General features: G+C 46.2%; 1 protein-coding gene across 1 annotated transcript; it reads left to right on the plus strand.

Annotated features, from left to right (window-relative positions):
• Positions 1 to 1,643: 1,643 nt before the first annotated feature.
• LOC122369658 lies at positions 1,644 to 17,561 on the plus strand. Its single transcript, XM_043344564.1, has 5 exons — positions 1,644 to 1,956; positions 3,734 to 3,896; positions 14,424 to 14,509; positions 15,021 to 15,183; positions 16,813 to 17,561. Exons 1-5 carry the CDS (start codon positions 1,882 to 1,884, stop codon positions 16,944 to 16,946), a joined length of 621 nt encoding a protein of 206 aa, XP_043200499.1. The 5' UTR covers positions 1,644 to 1,881; the 3' UTR covers positions 16,947 to 17,561.
• The last annotated feature ends 395 nt before the right edge of the window (positions 17,562 to 17,956 follow it).

Consider the following 17,956-nt stretch of genomic DNA (forward strand, 5'->3'; position numbering starts at 1 on the left):
CGGATGGCGGCTCTGGCCGGAAACGAACTGGCGCTGACGAGTCACGCGCGATGTGAACCCCGCCCTACGCGGCTGGTGTGTTGTTTCCAGGCTCCCGGTTGGGATGCAACGGGTAATGCTGACTGGTGAAGCGGGTATATCCGCCGGTTTCCGGACGCGGCTGGATGAATTGGTTTGTTCCCAAGCGTTATGTGTAATCAAGCTGTGCGCGCCAGTAATAATAGATCAATTTCAGCCATAACAGATTCATTCACAGTAGAAAAGTCATTGGCAGCAAATAATAATAAATAGCATTGATAACATAATAGATAAATAACACCATTGTGAATTTCATTTTAAAGTTTTATTCAGATGTATTCTTTCGGTTTCTGATAGGCAGCACTATCTGCCGTTTGATATAGTGGGAGGAGCAGGTCGGCAGACCTATTAATTTGCTTTAAATCATTTTATTTTGAGTGCAATATTGCATGCCCTACATCCCTTACATAGCTATGCAAACACACTAAAGATGAATTTATATATTGAAAACTACGTTGTATAACATCGACCCTTTTGTCTTCTTCAAAATGATGATTTCTTGGATTATGGCTAGTAGTTGACGCCGCTGTTCAGGATCATCCATCTTCAGTAACCACTTGTTGATGTTGGCTACGTGAGCACGAATACTGGGTCAAACTGAATCACCAACCCGTTCCCCATCTCTAATTGCGATTTAAAAAGGGCCGATTTTGTCACTGTCAAAATTGGGATGAAGTGATTAGATTATTGAGACTGTGGCATAGAAATCAGAGGACGGAATTCTTGAACGTTGAACAACTATCTTACGTCATGAAGTTAATTGAGTAGGCATCAAGCTACAGAAATGATGGGAAATTTACATCCACTTGTCAAAGCCTAAACTTACAAGTTTTATAGCCGAATCTAGTTACAAATAGCTGAATATTCAAGCACTTCAATAGTAGAAGAACTGAAGGCCAAACCCTTATGGCAAGACGTCTAGTAACCCGAGCTTCATTATATGCTCATTACTCACACATAGTACGTACAGCTACGCTACCGCATATAGCTGGTCAAAGTCGCATGGTCAGTGGTCACTCACTTAATTGGAATTGGCCCGAAATTGGTATACATAAACGTCGGCAACAAAACTCGAAATCGTCAAAAGAAAACGATGGACGCCATGACACATTGCATGTCAGGTGTTACTCACTACCAAAATTATTATCATTTCTGTATATTGCATATAATCATTCAATCCAATAAACCCTTTCCACTGTAATTTTATTTCATCGACCACCTGCTGCTACAGTGAACACCTCTTCCTTGCACTGGGGTCCATTCCGCAGCGGGTACTTCGCCTCAGTGTATGTCTTCCCGCTGTTTGCTATGGGCCATCGACCGGTGGCCATTCGCCCAGTGCCGCCGCGGCTAAGTACCAAACTTGAGGCGGCATTGGTCGCCGCCATTAGGAATATTCCTCGGCTCGACTGGCGTTTTCACTGGGTGCACCGGGCGTTTTCACTAGGTGCACCACTCATTAGTTGGTCTGTTGGTCCGTCAACAGAGCGGCCGCGGGCGTCCCACAGCGCTCTGTCATCGGTGACGTCGGCGAAGAACGCGACGCGGAGCGCGAGCGGTTGCTATGGTTACCGGTAAACAGCGTGGCCTTGGCAGTGGTGCCTGGTGGTGGTTTTGAGTTACCCCGGGTGACGCTGAAGAGAACAGACTTGTTCCGTGTGTGTGCGTGGCTACGATAGCAAATAAACAACCAAAAAACATTGAACTTCGAACGTCTATAGTGTGATATTTTGACGGATGATGAAATAGCCAAGGGACGGACTGAAGTATATATTGTAGGAGGTCCACACAAAGGAGAGCAACATGCCCTGCATGACCACATGTTGCTGTTGCTTCAACACCTACCAGGGCTCCATCATCATCGGAGTCCTGTCACTGGTGAGTTGAAGCATGTTCAGAAGCTCCAGTCACAGAACTGTTATACCCTTCAACGGCAACGTCTCTAATATCTTTGTTTACTGCAATGCATGACTTTATTGCCAATTCTAAATTCTAATACTGTTTTTTCTTTTCTTATTGACCAATCGGTTTCTTATAGGAACCGGTAAATGATAGCTAAGGATTTCTAACTTCTTGCACAGCACAGCTTCTCAAGGATTTCTTCGCATCTGGATTTACAACGCATCTAACTATATCACGCTTAAGTCTTTGCTGCTTTTCAATGTGGTTCGTTGCCTTTTAATTGGTTCTTTTGATTAAAAGACACGGTTTAATCATTCAGCAAATAGCTGAGTGCGAGCATGCTGTAGTATTTCATTCCATCATCCATGTGTGTTTCCGCGGCACATTATTTTGTGACAAAGGAACTGCAAGATCATCAAGGTGTTGGTCTAATGGGTTATGTAAAATGTCATGGCATCGCTCGTACATAAATGCACGCACGATAAATGACTCAGAACCCAGACATCGTAATGCGCACTTTGATCAGCGAAGAATGTTCTTTAAACTCACAAGGAAACACGTAAAGTTAAGTTTTCGCGTCATTTTTTGAACAAATTTAATCACCTTTCCGACATACTCGCGCTCGTAGAAACCATCAAGCCACTCCAACCGGAAAGTAAAGTCGCCGGCAGATCGCACCAAGCCATTCGGTGCAGCGTGTAATGCGGGTTGCCTATCTGCTCCGTCTGCAGTGCGGGTTGCCTACCTTGAAGGCGCCCGCCGGTGCCGAAGACGTGATAGGCATAAAACGTATAAAGCGATCCGACGGACTTTAAGTTCTATTTCGAACTATGGAACCAAGCCAGCACATACTTCTTTGTAGTGAATCACCTTCATTATTATTCTTACTATCAACATCGATATGATTCACAATCATCCGACTCATGAAGGCAGCATAAAACTTGGCTAGTAAATATTTACCTTTGTAGGTGCCTAAATAGAAGCATACCAACATGTTTGCTGACTTTTTTTAAATTCTCAGATCCCGAATTTCGGTAGAATGCAGTCTTTCTTTCAGAATGTGCATGCATATACAAACTGATTACTGAACCATAATCTACTCAGTTTTAAACTACCATTTGGGACTCACCATGGGTCCCAAACTCACCATGGGTCACCATGCACCCAAACGGGTGCATGCGAGCATTTCATTTCAGTGCGGTCGCGATTCAAAAAGACCTTCTGTTCCTTCCCACCGGACAAAGCAGCTAGTTCCGACTGTATTGGGCCGATGAAGAATGGAATTGCCACTGAAAGGCTGGCAGTGGATATCCACAGCGGGGGTGTGAGTTTTCGTTATTGACCACTGACCAGTTTGGCAGGGATGGTATTGTGCGTCACGTTTTTAGTCGAGCAGTGTGGGCGCAGCTTTGCAAAGCAGGTGGTAGAGGATAGGGAGAAGTGTTTCAATATTGGTCGATCAGAATCCTCATAATTACACGTCTCACAGACATCTATGCATGAATTTTCATCACACAGGTGCATTTGGTGTCTTCTTTAAAGTTCGCAAACCCCTTTTTAACTCGCCAAGCCACATATCAACTAGCCAAGCCAAGTCACTAGCTAACCTGACTGTCTGTTTCTAGCCGTGGCCCAGTTGCCTCTGACTCTAACCCATCCCCAGCTGTCTGACTCTCCCTAACTCGTCCAGCTGTACCCTTTCTCTACTTGACCCGTCCCCAGCTACCTCTAACCCTCACTCGCCCGTCCCCAGCTGCCCAGTATCACCGGCGTCGGCCTGGTGTCACACCTGATTAACACCTGGGACACCAACAATGGTGAGGTCACCGAATGGGCGCAGAACATTACCGGCTCCCTGGAGACCAGCTCCAGTCAGATATCGGTGGTCACCGACTTCATCGATGCCGCCTCGGCAGGTCAGTGCAATTGCGTTTTCGTCGTTTTTTTTTTTCAAATAATTTCAAAGCATGTTGAATTGACCGAACATGCCCTTAATTTAAGTGCTTGAGATATTTATTAAGCGTTTAACCAGAGATGACGTTTGATGTGTTTAAGCAATGACAATAGTTAGGTATATACCGGGTGGCCCAAAAAAAAAAACGTTCCGAACTTTGGAGGCCTATATCTCAAATTCGAGTGCAAATAACGAGCCAAAATTTTCATCAAGTTTGCGTCACTTCTTTGCGCATTGGTATGCCAAATTATAACACTGTACCATCATTTTCAAGCCAGCAATCTTATGTTGAATGAAGTAAGACGTTTTTGCTTTTTTGCCGTTGTTAAACGGAAGTAATGATTGGCTTAAGCCAGGTTCACACCGGTTTTCCGGTCCGGAAAAATTCCGTCTGCCGGGCCGGCACCAAAATGTTGAAATTGTCGCTAGATGTCAAAAAAGTCGCTAGAACCGGAAAACCGGAAAGTCGAGCCGGAAATGTCATAATCACCAACCATCAAGTACGATAAGTAGGTACCAAGCAATCTCCCGAATTATTTTGAAATCGAGCATACTTGTGTGACGGCTTTACAAGTCCCTGATGCAGTTCCACCCAACCGAAAATCATCCATACTTCACTGGTAGGTATATTAGCAAGATTAATACAATTCAACATTTACAGCATGCGGGCTGGGTATCGACAAAAAGACACTAATAAATTTCAATCGCGCTTTGGCTGTTGTTGGTTTAAAAACACTTGCGAACAAAGAGGAATTGAGGGCTGGGCAGGGCGCATTAGAGACGGCGAGCTTGATATTACGCTTGCTGATGTAGATGGCTGGGTCTCAAAATCGGTCATCGGACTGTCACTGAACTCTACTGCCATAACCCGCGTCCCGCTGGGGGTCCTAAATTTCCACGCCTTGCTGGTGGGGGTGTTTAACATCCCCCCTTTTAACTCGGCTCCTGGGCCACGTAGCGATACGGGGAAGGCGGCGTTCGAAAGAGTGTCAAAATTAATGACGAAATTAATTCGGTCACTTTTTTTGGTCAAATCAAAGGTCAGGTCACCAGAGGTAATGGAAAGCCGAATTTCACCGATTTTCAGGTCGAATGTCGACGATTTACAACAAGCCAACGCATAACTTGGCATCAATTTTCTCCCATTGACTTATAATGGGGGGGTCACAAAATTGACCTGACCTTAGGTCACCGATATCAAAATTCCGAGATAGTTATTTATTTAAATTGTGTACATATTGTTGCCCTTATCAATCGCTGAGAGTTTCAAAGAGGTCGGTCGCTCGATGTAGCATATGGAAGACGTTGAAACTTTGTATGAGGTGAGGTCACTTGAAGTGACCTGGTGACCTGACCTTAAGTGACCTTGGTCTACAATTTTTACATGTGCAGAAAAGATGCATGATAAGGTGTGCCAAAAACAACCGCCGTTTTTTAGATGTTCGCGAAAAACCACAGGGAGGGTTCAAATATCCCCCCACCCCCACCCCCAGCAGGGCGCGGGATAATATCCTTGGCATTCAGTACCATCGTATTTCCTGAATCTTCTACTTGCGATTGAATGGCAAAACTGCCTCCACCCTCCCGAGCTGCTATGTGCTTGTGTAGGAGGGCATCGAGGGCAGAGAAGTGTTGTCAGCGTGTCTTGTAGAATGTAGATTTCAGAATCTGCTCCGCTGGCTCCACTTCGTAGACGACGGAAGTTAGCAATACGTACATTGTGCTACCTGTCCTGCGGCCGGCTCCAGCGCTTGATAATCTCTTCTGCAGATACTGGCTCCGCTCCTTCTACAACCAGCGCGTCCGCAATGTTGTTCCACAAATTCGCCCTTTTCACCGCTTCTTTATAATATCTATAATATTCTTTTTTATTATAAAGTCATGGATATTTTCCAACCAATGAAATTAATTTATAATTTGAAAAGGCCATGAGTCATGTGAAATACAAAAACAGAAATGTAGCTATCACTCCGTTTGAGATGCAAATGTTTTGAAATAAAAATGAAACGCCGTCAAATTTACGCTTGAATTTTATATTCTCGTGAAAAATCGCGAGACTATTAGGGCACCGTTGGTTAAATTGGTCCTGTAGCGCTGAAACATAACATTATTTCCCTCGTGCCTTAATTTCATATCACAAACGGTGGCTATCCGGCAAGGCAAAAGTTGAGATGATTTCAACTTTTTGCCGGAACGGAAAATCTGGCTCTCCGGCCTGCCGGACCGGTCAAAAGAAGTTGCCAGATTTGCCGGTTCACACCAGTTTTCAATTTTCCGGCACGGAATTGGCCATTTTTCCGGCCCGGCAGACGGAATTTTGCCGGTCCGGAATCCGGTGTGAACCCGGCATTAGACGTACAATGTTAGAAAAAATACAAAAAATAGAACGGCTTGAATGATACCAGCATGTGTGCTGCTATTTTATATTTTTTTGTCACACTTATGTGCTAAATATTCAAATACTAAGCCAAAGTTGTGTTAATGGATGCCATTCGTTTCAACACAAGTTCTGTTTCAAGGCGAAGGAGTGGCACGGTGCATGGGTTACTGCTGATCGCCCTCCCTTCAAGAAGATCAAATAGTAAATCGACCGAATAAGGAAAAAAGCTATAGTTCGTTTTTTTCAAAAGGACGCTGGCTCAAAGTTCAATATCGAAGCGCATATTACATTGAAACGCACAATTCAATGTAATAAGTGTAACCTATGGTATCACCTTTCGTGTATTCGTCTCACTACGCTGCAAGCATCTGCCCTCACTCACTGGTGGTGTCCCACCTGCCTGACGGATGACGGTTTCGTACCCTCAAGGTCTCAGTCAATCTTCAGCCAGACAGTGAGCAATGCTGACAGTCTTGAGGACCCGGATATCACCGATACCATCGCCAAGCTAAGAACGAGTCACAAAGTCATCCCAAGAATTCCTAAGAGAGCAAGGATTTCAACCGCCGACGCTCTGTCGCGATTAATTGAAACTGCACTGAACGTGAAGTCAGCAACCGCTTGGTCAAGGCTGCTCAGCTTCCCATTCCTGGCCCTCTCGGTTCCAACAGTACGGGTTAATTCCGTGTCTGAGGGGTCATTGACCAGCTAAATCAAACAACAAGTGTTTAAGTATATGTCTGAAGGCTGAAGCTGTCACTCAAGACGTACCCGGCAGTCAGACACAGACCGGCGAATGTAGAAGGCTACGAGTTTCACACACACAATGCAGCGGCACCGGAGCACGACACCGGAAAGCTGGCGAGGCTCTAAGGAAACGCGTCTGTGCAAAATTGCCCGATGGAGACATCAAGGGCGCGCTTCGGCTGCTGACCTCTGGCGAGGAAATGGTGCTTCCATCCGCTAGTAACGTTACAGCGCTCGAAGCTAAGCATCCTGCCGCACCTACTGATCTCGACTTACCTCCCTGTCCGGATCATGAGTTGGAGGAGCCGGCAGACGCAACAGAGGCGGATGTCATGGCGGCAATAAACGGCTTTAACTCGGGATCTAGTGCCGGCTTGGATGGTCTCCGACCCGCTCACCTGAAAGATTTGACCGGGAAGTCTGCAGGTGAGGCCGGCGCCCGCCTGGTGACCGCGCTGACGGCGCTGGTGAACACTGCCGCCGCAGGCCGCCTTCCAGCCTGTGCACGCGACGCATTCTATTCCGCGTCACTGACAGCACTAAGAAAATCTGATGGCGGCCTGCGACCGATTGCCGTCGGCTCAGTCTACAGGCGACTTGCTACCAAGATAACATTGAGGTCAATTACACAGGAGCTAGGTCAGCAGCTGAGGCCGATTCAGCTCGGCTACGGCAGCCCTGGTGGCTGTGAAGCGGCAGTGCATGCAGTACGGCATTTCTCAGCTAACTTGCCTGATAACGAAGTACTCGTCAAGATTGACATGCGGAATGCGTTCAACACTGTTAGACGCGACAAGTTCCTTAGCGCCGTCAGACAACACGCGCCGTCACTGTATCGTTTGATGTGGCAAGCCTATTCTCAGCCGAGCTCCCTGTACTTTGGCACCACCAGAATCGAGTCGGCCACAGGACTGCAGCAAGGAGACCCATGCGGTCCAGCCGTTTTCTCCCTTGCTGTGCAAGCAGCGTCAAAGGAAGTGGTGTCTCCATTTAACATATGGTACTTGGACGATGCGGTTATCGGAGGTGACATCGAAACGGTTAGCCAAGATTTGGAGCGTGTGATCCCTGCCTTGGCTCGGGTTGGTCTTGATGTGAACCCCAATAAATGTGAGATCATCCTTCCGAGGGCATGTTCGAAGAAGAAGCGCGAAGGTAATGTTTTTCAATTACACCGGCTCATCCCAGGTGCGACAGTCACAGAAGAATCAGAGGCCATAATGCTAGGAGCGCCTGTGACTGACGAAGCTGCTGAAGCCGTCATTACCAAGAAGTACGAGGAATTTGACAGAATGGCCGGTCGTCTACAATACATTGACAGTCATTCTGCTCTATTTCTGTTAAGAAACTGCATTTGGATGCCCAAGTTGCAATATTTGCTGCGCGTATCCCCCTTTTACCGCCAACTGGAACTGCTAAAACCACTGGACGAAAAATTGAGGGTGACAACATCAACCATCACTAACGTTCACTTCGACGACAAGACCTGGAAACAGGCTAGCTTACCGACTAGGTTTGGCGGCCTGGGCCTACGACGCGCACAAGACCTCGCGCTGCCCAGCTTCGCTGCCTCCTTGAATCACTGCTTGCCGTTGTTGACAACAATACTGCCAGGAGAGATCCATACCAGCATGGCCAAGGAACGTGACCAAACCGTTAACGCCTGGATCCGTGCAGCCGACAACGCAGCTCCTCCAACTGGTGACGCTGTTTGCAGCCAACGCGCATGGGATTCTGTGCTGGCAGAACAGACTCAGAAGTCACTGCTGTCCTCCGGGAACCAGTTGGATCAAGCCAGACTCCTATCCGCAGCTGCGCCCGGAGAGCGGCTCCTGGCTGCATGCCGTCCCCTCTGCAGCCCTCGGCACGCTACTGGACCCCGAGACGCTCCGCATCGCTGTTGCCCTGCGTGTGGGAGCCGATGTTTGCCAGCCCCACCAGTGCCGATGTGGAGCGCGAGCGGACAGCAGAGGTCATCATGCCCTGACCTGTCGTCTGAGTGCGGGACGTCACCCCCGCCATACTGCACTCAACGATGTGGTCAGGCGCGCTCTGCAGACCGCTTGCATTCCAGCGATTCTAGAGCCAACCGGCATCGACCGCGGCGACGGCAAAAGGCCCGATGGCATGACGGTGTTCCCATTCGCTGAAGGGAAGGCAATGATTTGGGACGCAACTTGCGTTAATACGTTTGCAGAATCTCACCTCCCGTCAGCCGCCACCTCAGCCGGCGCTGCAGCTAAGGACGCTGAAACGCGCAAATGTCGCAAATACGAGAAGTTTACCACACGTTATATGTTCCAACCAGTGGCATTTGAGACGACAGGTGCCTGTGGTCCCTCGACCAGAGCCTTTGTGAAGGAATTGGGTGCGCGCATGGCCGCAAACACCGGGGACCGTCGGGAGCAGGCATGGCTGTGGCAGCGGTTGTCATTGGCCGTTGTTCGTGGCAACGCTGCATCCGTTTTACTGGCCCCGGCAGCTGATGATTGTGGCGATGGTGATGTGTATGTGTCTCGTTTCGAACAGCAAGCTCCAGAAGTAGACTCTGAGCCAGAGCAGTACATATCTCCCGAATCGCCTCAAGCGCAGAGCTCTGATCTGTTGTTAGAATTGCTTTCTATTGATGTGACGGAGGTAGGAAAATCGCAGTCCTCAGAGAGAAAAGGAAGATCATTGTCCAATTCGTTGCAAAGATCTAGGCAAATATTCAATGAAATGAAAGAAAATTATACTGTTACCGAAGATCGCGACATTATGTCTGACCCAGATCTAGCGCCATACTTGTGTCGCCGTCCATGCTAGTTGATGGGCTTCCACCTACCATACTGGTCTGATGTACCTATGACTTGCTTTGTGTAATTAAGAAAACTCCAATACAAAATAACTCAAAAAAAAAAATATCGAAGCTCTCACGTGAGTTTTAGCAGCTTCAGTGTCTGGCCAAGAATTTCTTACCGAAAAAATAATCGATTTCAAATTTTGCACGGTAAGTAGCTGGAAATTGTTTCTTAAAAATGAACATACTATGATGGCGTCACTGGTGGCAGCAGGCACCCAAATGTCCGTGCAGTGGGACAAGTGTCAACGAATTTGGGTTGAAACTTAGTTTTTCACTGTTGCCCAGCTTATAATCGAGTAAGCGGTTCCGTCCATGATAGTCATAAGTTACATTGAAATACATGTTCGACAGCATGACGTCACCGCTGTTCTCATATCTGGTTCCAAAACGCCCATATGGACATTATCGGGAAGAAATAACATGTTAAAATTAGTCGACGTTCGATTTTCTCAGGTTCAGTTTTTGCTCGTTTTGCTCGCTAAAACACGTGCTTGTTCGAAAAACATACTTGGAGCCAGCGTCCTTTTGAAAAAAACGAACTATAGAGGGAACTAGGGTGACCCGCGTGCTCCGCAACGCGAAAAGGGGTATTTACGATCGGCGGGTGTTTGGTTTTCTTGTGTCGGTTGGGCTATCTATCCATTTCGGTCGATTGCTTTTTGATGGCTAAACGTTTTGGTTTGGAAAAAAAATATCCATCGGATCGAAGTGCCCGTGTCTGATAAGCATGCTTTCTGCTTCAGAAACTGTCAATAGTTCAGTGAACCTGTCAAATGTGTTTTATAATTCAGGTGCGTAGTTTTGTGACAAATGAAAGGCGTAGATAATTTTGCTAAAAATGGATTTGCAGAGGTTTGAAACATTTATATTTTTAAGAATACCGTTGCTTGTCATGCAAACGTGGTGGTTGGATCTTGGAGAGAATTGAATGCTCTTTCTAATGATAGCATTTTCAATTGTCAAACTTATCAGGTTAAGCAGCAAAATCCGTGTAATTATTTAGTGGCACATTTTGGACAAATACCATTTAATTCAGCGATTTTTTCCACATTGTTTTTGATCAATTAGCTTTTCACAATTTTTCCATGAGAGACGGTACATTTTTATTGCTAATAGGCGCTGTTTCAACTCATTCCGTCTGACGATCACCTGAAATTAATATAAATTCCAAAATCCGTCCAAAACGTCCATTTTTCAAAAGAAAGTGTCCTCCCCGGTGCACGTGGCGCGTGCCAACCCCTGCACCGCACATCATTCGATAGCCCGTTCGATTCTCTACACGATGCTGTTTTCCCCGTACCGGTCGGGCCCACGGTTACCGAGATATTGCACCGGGACCGGACCCGTGTCGGGCAAATTTGGCTGTTTTCGCCCGTTTTTACCAGCCGATTAATACATGTAAAGTCTATGACGCGAATTTGCACTTTTTGGGCACGCGCCACGCGCTCGCTATCGATCCGATCGAGCTGAGACCCATCAAAGGCACGTTGTCCATCCTTGTTCTATGAGTTGCGCAAACTTCAGCGCGGTAGGTGCAACGGTGTGACTTGTAACCCGCGCTACGTGGCACCATGTCGCGACCTTCGTAATAGACAGAAACTACGTCACCTCAAATAGTAATATAGACAAGCGGCTGCGCCACTTGCTTTGCTGCGTGGTAGGAAAAATTGCGGCACCAGCCAATTTGCTTTCGAATGGTGTTTGATTCATGTCGATGTGTCGTCTAGAAGCATAGATATGGACGGAAATGTGAAGAGAATTTAAAAAAGAACTGTTCTGAGGGCGTTGTTGGATGAAATTTGGGTGATACGGGGTCAAGACGGGTCAAAGGGGTCAGCCCCGGTCACTTTGGGTCAGGCCAGGTCACATAGGTCACCTCTCGTCCGCTGGGATCAGCCCGGGCCACTGTTCTGCTTTTGTCTCCACCACTACCCCTACCCCTACCACTACCCCTACCCTACCACTACCCCTACCCCTACCCCTACCCCTACCACTACCCCTACCACTACCCCTACCACTACCCCTACCCCTACCACTACATCTACCCCTACCACTACTACTACCCATACCCCTACCCCTACCACTACCCCTACCCCTACTACTACTCCTACCACTACCCCTACCCCTACCCCTACCACTACACTACCCCTACCACTACCCCTACCACTACCCCCTACCCCTACCCCTACCAACACCGCTGGGTCATGTAAGGTCACAGAATAATTCGTGCCATCCCATTGCCCTTACTCGATTTTGTCGGAAATGGCGCTTTGTGGCAAATGTGGCGCATTGCGGCAAATGCGGCGCATCTCTACCTGTTGTTTGAGCATGCATCCTGGCACCAAATTGCACCCATATCGGACTATATTTGACAAAACTGTGGGATTTGCGGCAAAAATGGCGCCTTGTCACCAATGTGACGCATTGCGGCAAACGCGGTGCATTTGTATAATCGTATCACAAACTGTTCCCATTGAATGAAAATCAACACATTCTTTCGCCACCATTTATCAAAATCAATTTCACCATCCGCCAATGCGAGGCACCCGCCACCGATCGGCATGCATTTAGTTTACAAAGTTTGTCGACCCCGGCTCTCAATGAAGATCTACGAACCGATCAAAATTTCATTGGCGTTCTTCCAGCGCGCCCCACGCGCGAACCGTGCACCCCAGCGAGCCGAAACCTAGAAAAGGCGCTGACCCGCTCTGTCACCTAGAAGGTGTGCAAATTTCAACCCCCTACGATATACCGTCTGCCCTGTAGGCCGGCTAAATTGAACCCACTACACGGCGTGGCGGACAAACAAACAAACAAACAGATGGATCCTGTTCAAATAGTAAGATAGATGTTTTTTTTTTGCCTGAGGCCTGAACCACCAATGAGACTAGTTGCCAGTAGCAGTCATGGCTGTAGGCCGTGGTGCCGAGATGCAAGTGGCCCGTTCACACACATTTTTGGTAAACATCAGAGCAAAAAAGTGATTTTTACATGGCATGCTAGAAACACGAACCGTTTAAAAAGTAATTGACCGAATAACATAAAAATCACACCATTTACTGAAAATGTGTGCCGCATTGACTATTCGAAGTTTCAATGTTGTATCTTTATCACTTTCTGAGAAATATTGATTTAAAGTTGGGAACGTTTTTTCTGGGCCACCCGGTATATATGATGACAAAAGGACAATAGGACAATAGGACAATAGGTTAATTTAGGTACGTTTAAGCAGTAATTAATCAGAGCTTTTCTTCAACGTTTAACCTGGGATTACAACTATCCAAGGCAAAAAAAGGTTTAAATCTGAAATACATCATTATAAATCTTATAAGCCATATGCATTTTAGTCATTGAAGATAAACCCACGCCCTGACAGGGCATTTTTCATAACACGGCCTGGCAGGGGGGGAGGGTCGATGCGACCCCCCACCCCTCGCGATTGGCTCCTATGACACCTAGAAACACCAAATTTAGTAGGTAGGTGAGCTTCCTAGATTTCTCGCCCCTGTGCAAATTTGGTTGCTCTAGATCAATATTTAGGGGGGCTTTGGGGTGTATAAATGTAAAAATGTCGCTAAAAACAGGTCAAACGTTTTTCGCTTATAACTTTTGATCTAATTAAGATAAAGAAAAAAGAAAAGCACCAGTGACCTCAGCGCGTCAAGGCGCGTCGAATATGCTTTTTGCTTGCTTAAGTGTGCTTAAAGTTTTTCTTAATTTTTAAGTAAACTTTAATTAATTAATCAAGTTCAAGTAAACCAAATTCAAATTGCATCATATCGCATATCATTCGATTCAGCTGATCACAAGGAACACAATGACACCATTTTTAAGCTCTAGCGTCATTATGTGCCAAGTTATTGGCAAAAACGTTATTTGACCTCAGTTGACCTCATTTGACCTGACCCATGGATAAGTACACCAAACAAAGAAGCACCAAGTGACCTGCTGTTAAGTACAGTGGTTTCAAAGCACAAAAGTGATAGAACGAAGCGGATATCTCCAGTATTTTCCGAATTTAGTATTTTCCCATAGGCTTAACATTACGACGTAATGACCTCTAGGTAACTGACCTCAGGTCAGTGACATAAAAAAACGAACTATATGTTATACAACTCGGTGAACTTAGCACATCCTGAAAGTTTGAAGGAAATCAGTCAAAAACTGTGAGTTGGACGGGTGCAAAAAGAAAATTGAAAATTGATCATGACCTTGTAGGTACCGGTTTCTCTGACCTGGCTACCTGACCCAAGGTCACCCGGACCTGAAATTTTCAGGTCATATGTAAAAAGGTTGCCCCATAGGCTGTGGCAAATCTGAGCGCCGCCGTTTTTACACTATCTTCGAAAAACCTTACGGGGGTCGTATCGACCCCCCCCCCCCCCCTGCCAGGGCGAGGGTTAAGGTTTCGGTATTTTACATACCTGAGCTGATTTTATTCATAAGGAAATAACTTCTCTGTGTATCGATAATTGACTGTATGATATGGTTCTTACTCAATATTGTCTCCTCCGTTTCAGACATGTACACGGTGCTGATCGTGCTGCTGATCTACTTTGTGGGCTCCTCGCTGACCGCTCTGATGCTGATCAGCGGCGTATACCAGGTAAGTGGCAGGTCATTGCAGGTCAACGGGCCACTTGTGGTGAGTATTGGTTCATTGGGCCGTTACTGTAGAACTTATGATGTCGCTAAACAGGATAATCACTGGGCAATGGACGTGATTAACTCTGAATGACAGCACACCTTAGGTCACTGAAAGAGCTCCTGACTCCTGAGCATTACTTATTATGCATTATGCATTATGCAACGAGCTTGGTTTTAGACAAAATACCAACGCATGTTGTGCAATGAAAATATTTATCTTTGCCACCTTCATGGGCTTCTAATAACCAGATTAGAGTAACCGTTATAATCGTTCCGTGCCGATTTGACAACATCCATGCTCTAAGTTAACCCTGCCTTGTCTATCTTGCCAGAACTGGTTTAAAACTTGCCAGAACTGACACAGCTCCGCGTTTCCACTCGGCAGAGTATGCGCTGCCTGATGCTGCCCTGACAGTTGTGAAACGCATTCCACTCTGACAAAACTGACACCCCCGTTTGTATCCCTTCAGAGTATGCGCTGCCTGATGCTGCCCTGGCTGACCGTGGTGCTGCTCCGCCTGCTGACCGTCACCATCTGCGTCGGCATGTTCTTCTACATGGCCGGCGGAGTGCCCGACAGCAGGTCCAAGGAGCGGCTCGTCATGTCCGGCCTGGGAATCATCCCAGAGATCGGTGAGGTTTTGAGAGATTGGATGTTATTGGTGCCAATGCTGAGTAAGCATGAAAAAGTAATAAGTTTATGTACTATAAGAGTAAAAAGCAGATTTGTCTGATTATCATAGGACTTTTAAACCGCTAAGTACTACAGGGTGGGGCAGCATAATCGGGAATGCTTTTTGGGCTCTGGTCATGAGTAGGCATGGCATTATTTTGATAAATTATATCATGGCAATGAAACGCCCAAAAGTTGTGCATCATCTGACATGACTACATCCATGAGCATGCAACTTCCTGGAAAAGAGCAGCAAAATAGTTCGACGGTGCTCCAAGTGCTTTGCGCGCGCCCATAGACACTAATGTTAAACGAGTAAAACAAGAACATTTTGTTTAAAACAATGCCATTCCACGTAAAGGTTGCTGGACAGGTCAACGTGTTATCACGGACGATAAGGATTGTGTGGGGATACTTAGGACAAAAAGTTAACGTAATCGTCGTAAAATAACTCTTAGCAGAGGACATACAAGATGACTCACTTGAATATAAGGAAGAAGCTCTTAAGCATATTAAAAAGAAACAATGTTCAAAACTTCAGCGACCAAAAATCTTATCACCGACTGGAATACGATAAAAAAGAATGGCATGCCAAATACAGGATTGTATCGAGAATATTGCAGCGGTCATGCAAAGTAAACATCCTGTTGAGGTGATGGACCTATGGGTGGTCTTCAAGGGAGGTGCACGTGGTGCACCCTACTTCATCGAGCCCGGATAAAACGAGCACCTCTGGTAAATACATCCACACTCTGGCAGACTCACGTGGAGTCGTCGGAAGAGAGGATCACTGACGGTCCAGATCACGTCTTACGAGGACTCTGTCCGTGCTGGTACTGCAGTGAGGACGACATGTTATTGTGTAGGGCACCTCCACCTGAGATGAACCAAAAACTTCTGGTCCTTCAACTCCGCCGATTTAAATCCGACCAAATTCTTTATATGGAGCGTTTTTTGGTAGAAGTTTAATGAACAACTTATCATCAGTAAAAACGGTCTTCAGTGCAAGGTACGAAGCTGATGGGCGATCATGGACAAGCAGGAGGTTGCACGTGCATGCGCGTGCTTTTGGACCCGCCTTGAGAAGGTTATCGACGCGAAGGGCGGTCAAATAGGATGAGGGATAGGTAAAAGGTGACCGATTGATGGGATGTTGTTAAAATAGTGCTTGGAGCTATATTTTTAAATTCATGACCAAATAATCCCGTTTGATATTTATTCCCGATTATGCTGCCCCACCCTGTACGTTTATATATAGCCCTTCATTCTTATTGTTTTTTTTTTCGTTTATTTAGAAGCATTCTTATTGGTTAGATCATCGAAGCTCACTTGGTATCTCAGGGAGATTTATAGTACTATTTTCTGCTGTGTGTATCTAGCACCATTATAATAATCCTATGTACAGCCTTTATCAGTTGAGGTTACGCTGAGATGTCCTAGGTCACTCCCGACTCCCAGTCCCCAACGATATTCCACCCTCATTTTTAGCTGAAGTTTCTGGCCAGCCAAGCCATTCCTCACCGTTGCTTCTGGTCTGTTGCGTCATTGCTCGCCTCATTTCTGACCCGCTGCGTCATTTCTCGTCGCAGCTCTGACGATGTACGGGTGGCTCTGCGTGTTCAGCCACTACCATCACCTTCAGCTGATGGAAGAGCAAGTCGCCCCGATGCCAGAGGAAGAGCCCATCCAGGTGCTGACACCTGTTGGCGAGAACAAGTACTAGAGAGAAGCAGATGACGCTAGCTGTGGGTCCCGGCTCTGAGCTGGGTCTTCAGTTGACCTGACGTCCCTCGATCGAGAGAACGGGCTTTACTTAAAGTACCTGCTTTTCTTGCGGGACTAGCTGTGCCTTTAACATATTAACATGCCTATTGTGTTCGTAATGAGCCTATTACTTATATGTACGTTCTAAAAAACGTTAAAAACGGATATAGTAAATAGTTGTCCAACACTAGACTAACTGGGGTAACTACTTCGAAGACTGGAAACGAGTCTATGCCAATTTTAGCTTATACTATATTTAAGCAAGTGTTATTGACAACTATACTTGTATCTTCTTATTACTCGTGTTGTATATTTGTACCTCTTCTTACTATCGCATATGAAGATATGAAGTAGTCTATGCCTGCTTATAACTGCTTCGTCCACTTTCTCGCACATCAACCTTTACTGCCTTTATAAATGCTCCTTGTTCAATGTTAAAAGTAAACAATTAGATTGAACTCATTCAGGATGACACCTACAACTAACCAATTAGCCCGGGCGATGTGCGATAAATGCTCTGCTTACCGTTGGGGCTATCTGATTATCTATTGAAATAAAATGCACAGAAAACTTCGACAAAGCTTGTCACTGTGGCAAGATGGAAGTTACTGCATACGGGAAAAGGTGCATGGCGTAGATAAGAAGAACGAACCCACAGCAAGATGAGATAACATTACGATCGCATGCAATGACAAAACTACACCATGGATGAGATAGTACGTCTTTGGTGACCTGACCTGACTTTGACCTTTATGACATTGCATGCTATGCATCTTGTTTTGGTAGCTAAGAAGAAGTTTTAGGTGATCCATCTCAACCAATTCTTCGCCAACTGGGCTCCAAAGCCAGTAATGGAGAAACATGCCGTTTTTACCCTTGACCTGACCTTGATCTGCCCTGTGACCTCTTAGGGCAGAAAATTGTGCTCCAAAAGTCGGTCTTGTTGAGAGCTTTCGATTGCCGTTTTAC

The sequence above is a fragment of the Amphibalanus amphitrite genome, unplaced genomic scaffold (assembly GCF_019059575.1).
Source record: "Amphibalanus amphitrite isolate SeventyFive unplaced genomic scaffold, NRLGWU_Aamphi_draft 001059F_arrow, whole genome shotgun sequence".
NCBI classification, from domain to species: domain Eukaryota; kingdom Metazoa; phylum Arthropoda; class Thecostraca; order Balanomorpha; family Balanidae; genus Amphibalanus; species Amphibalanus amphitrite.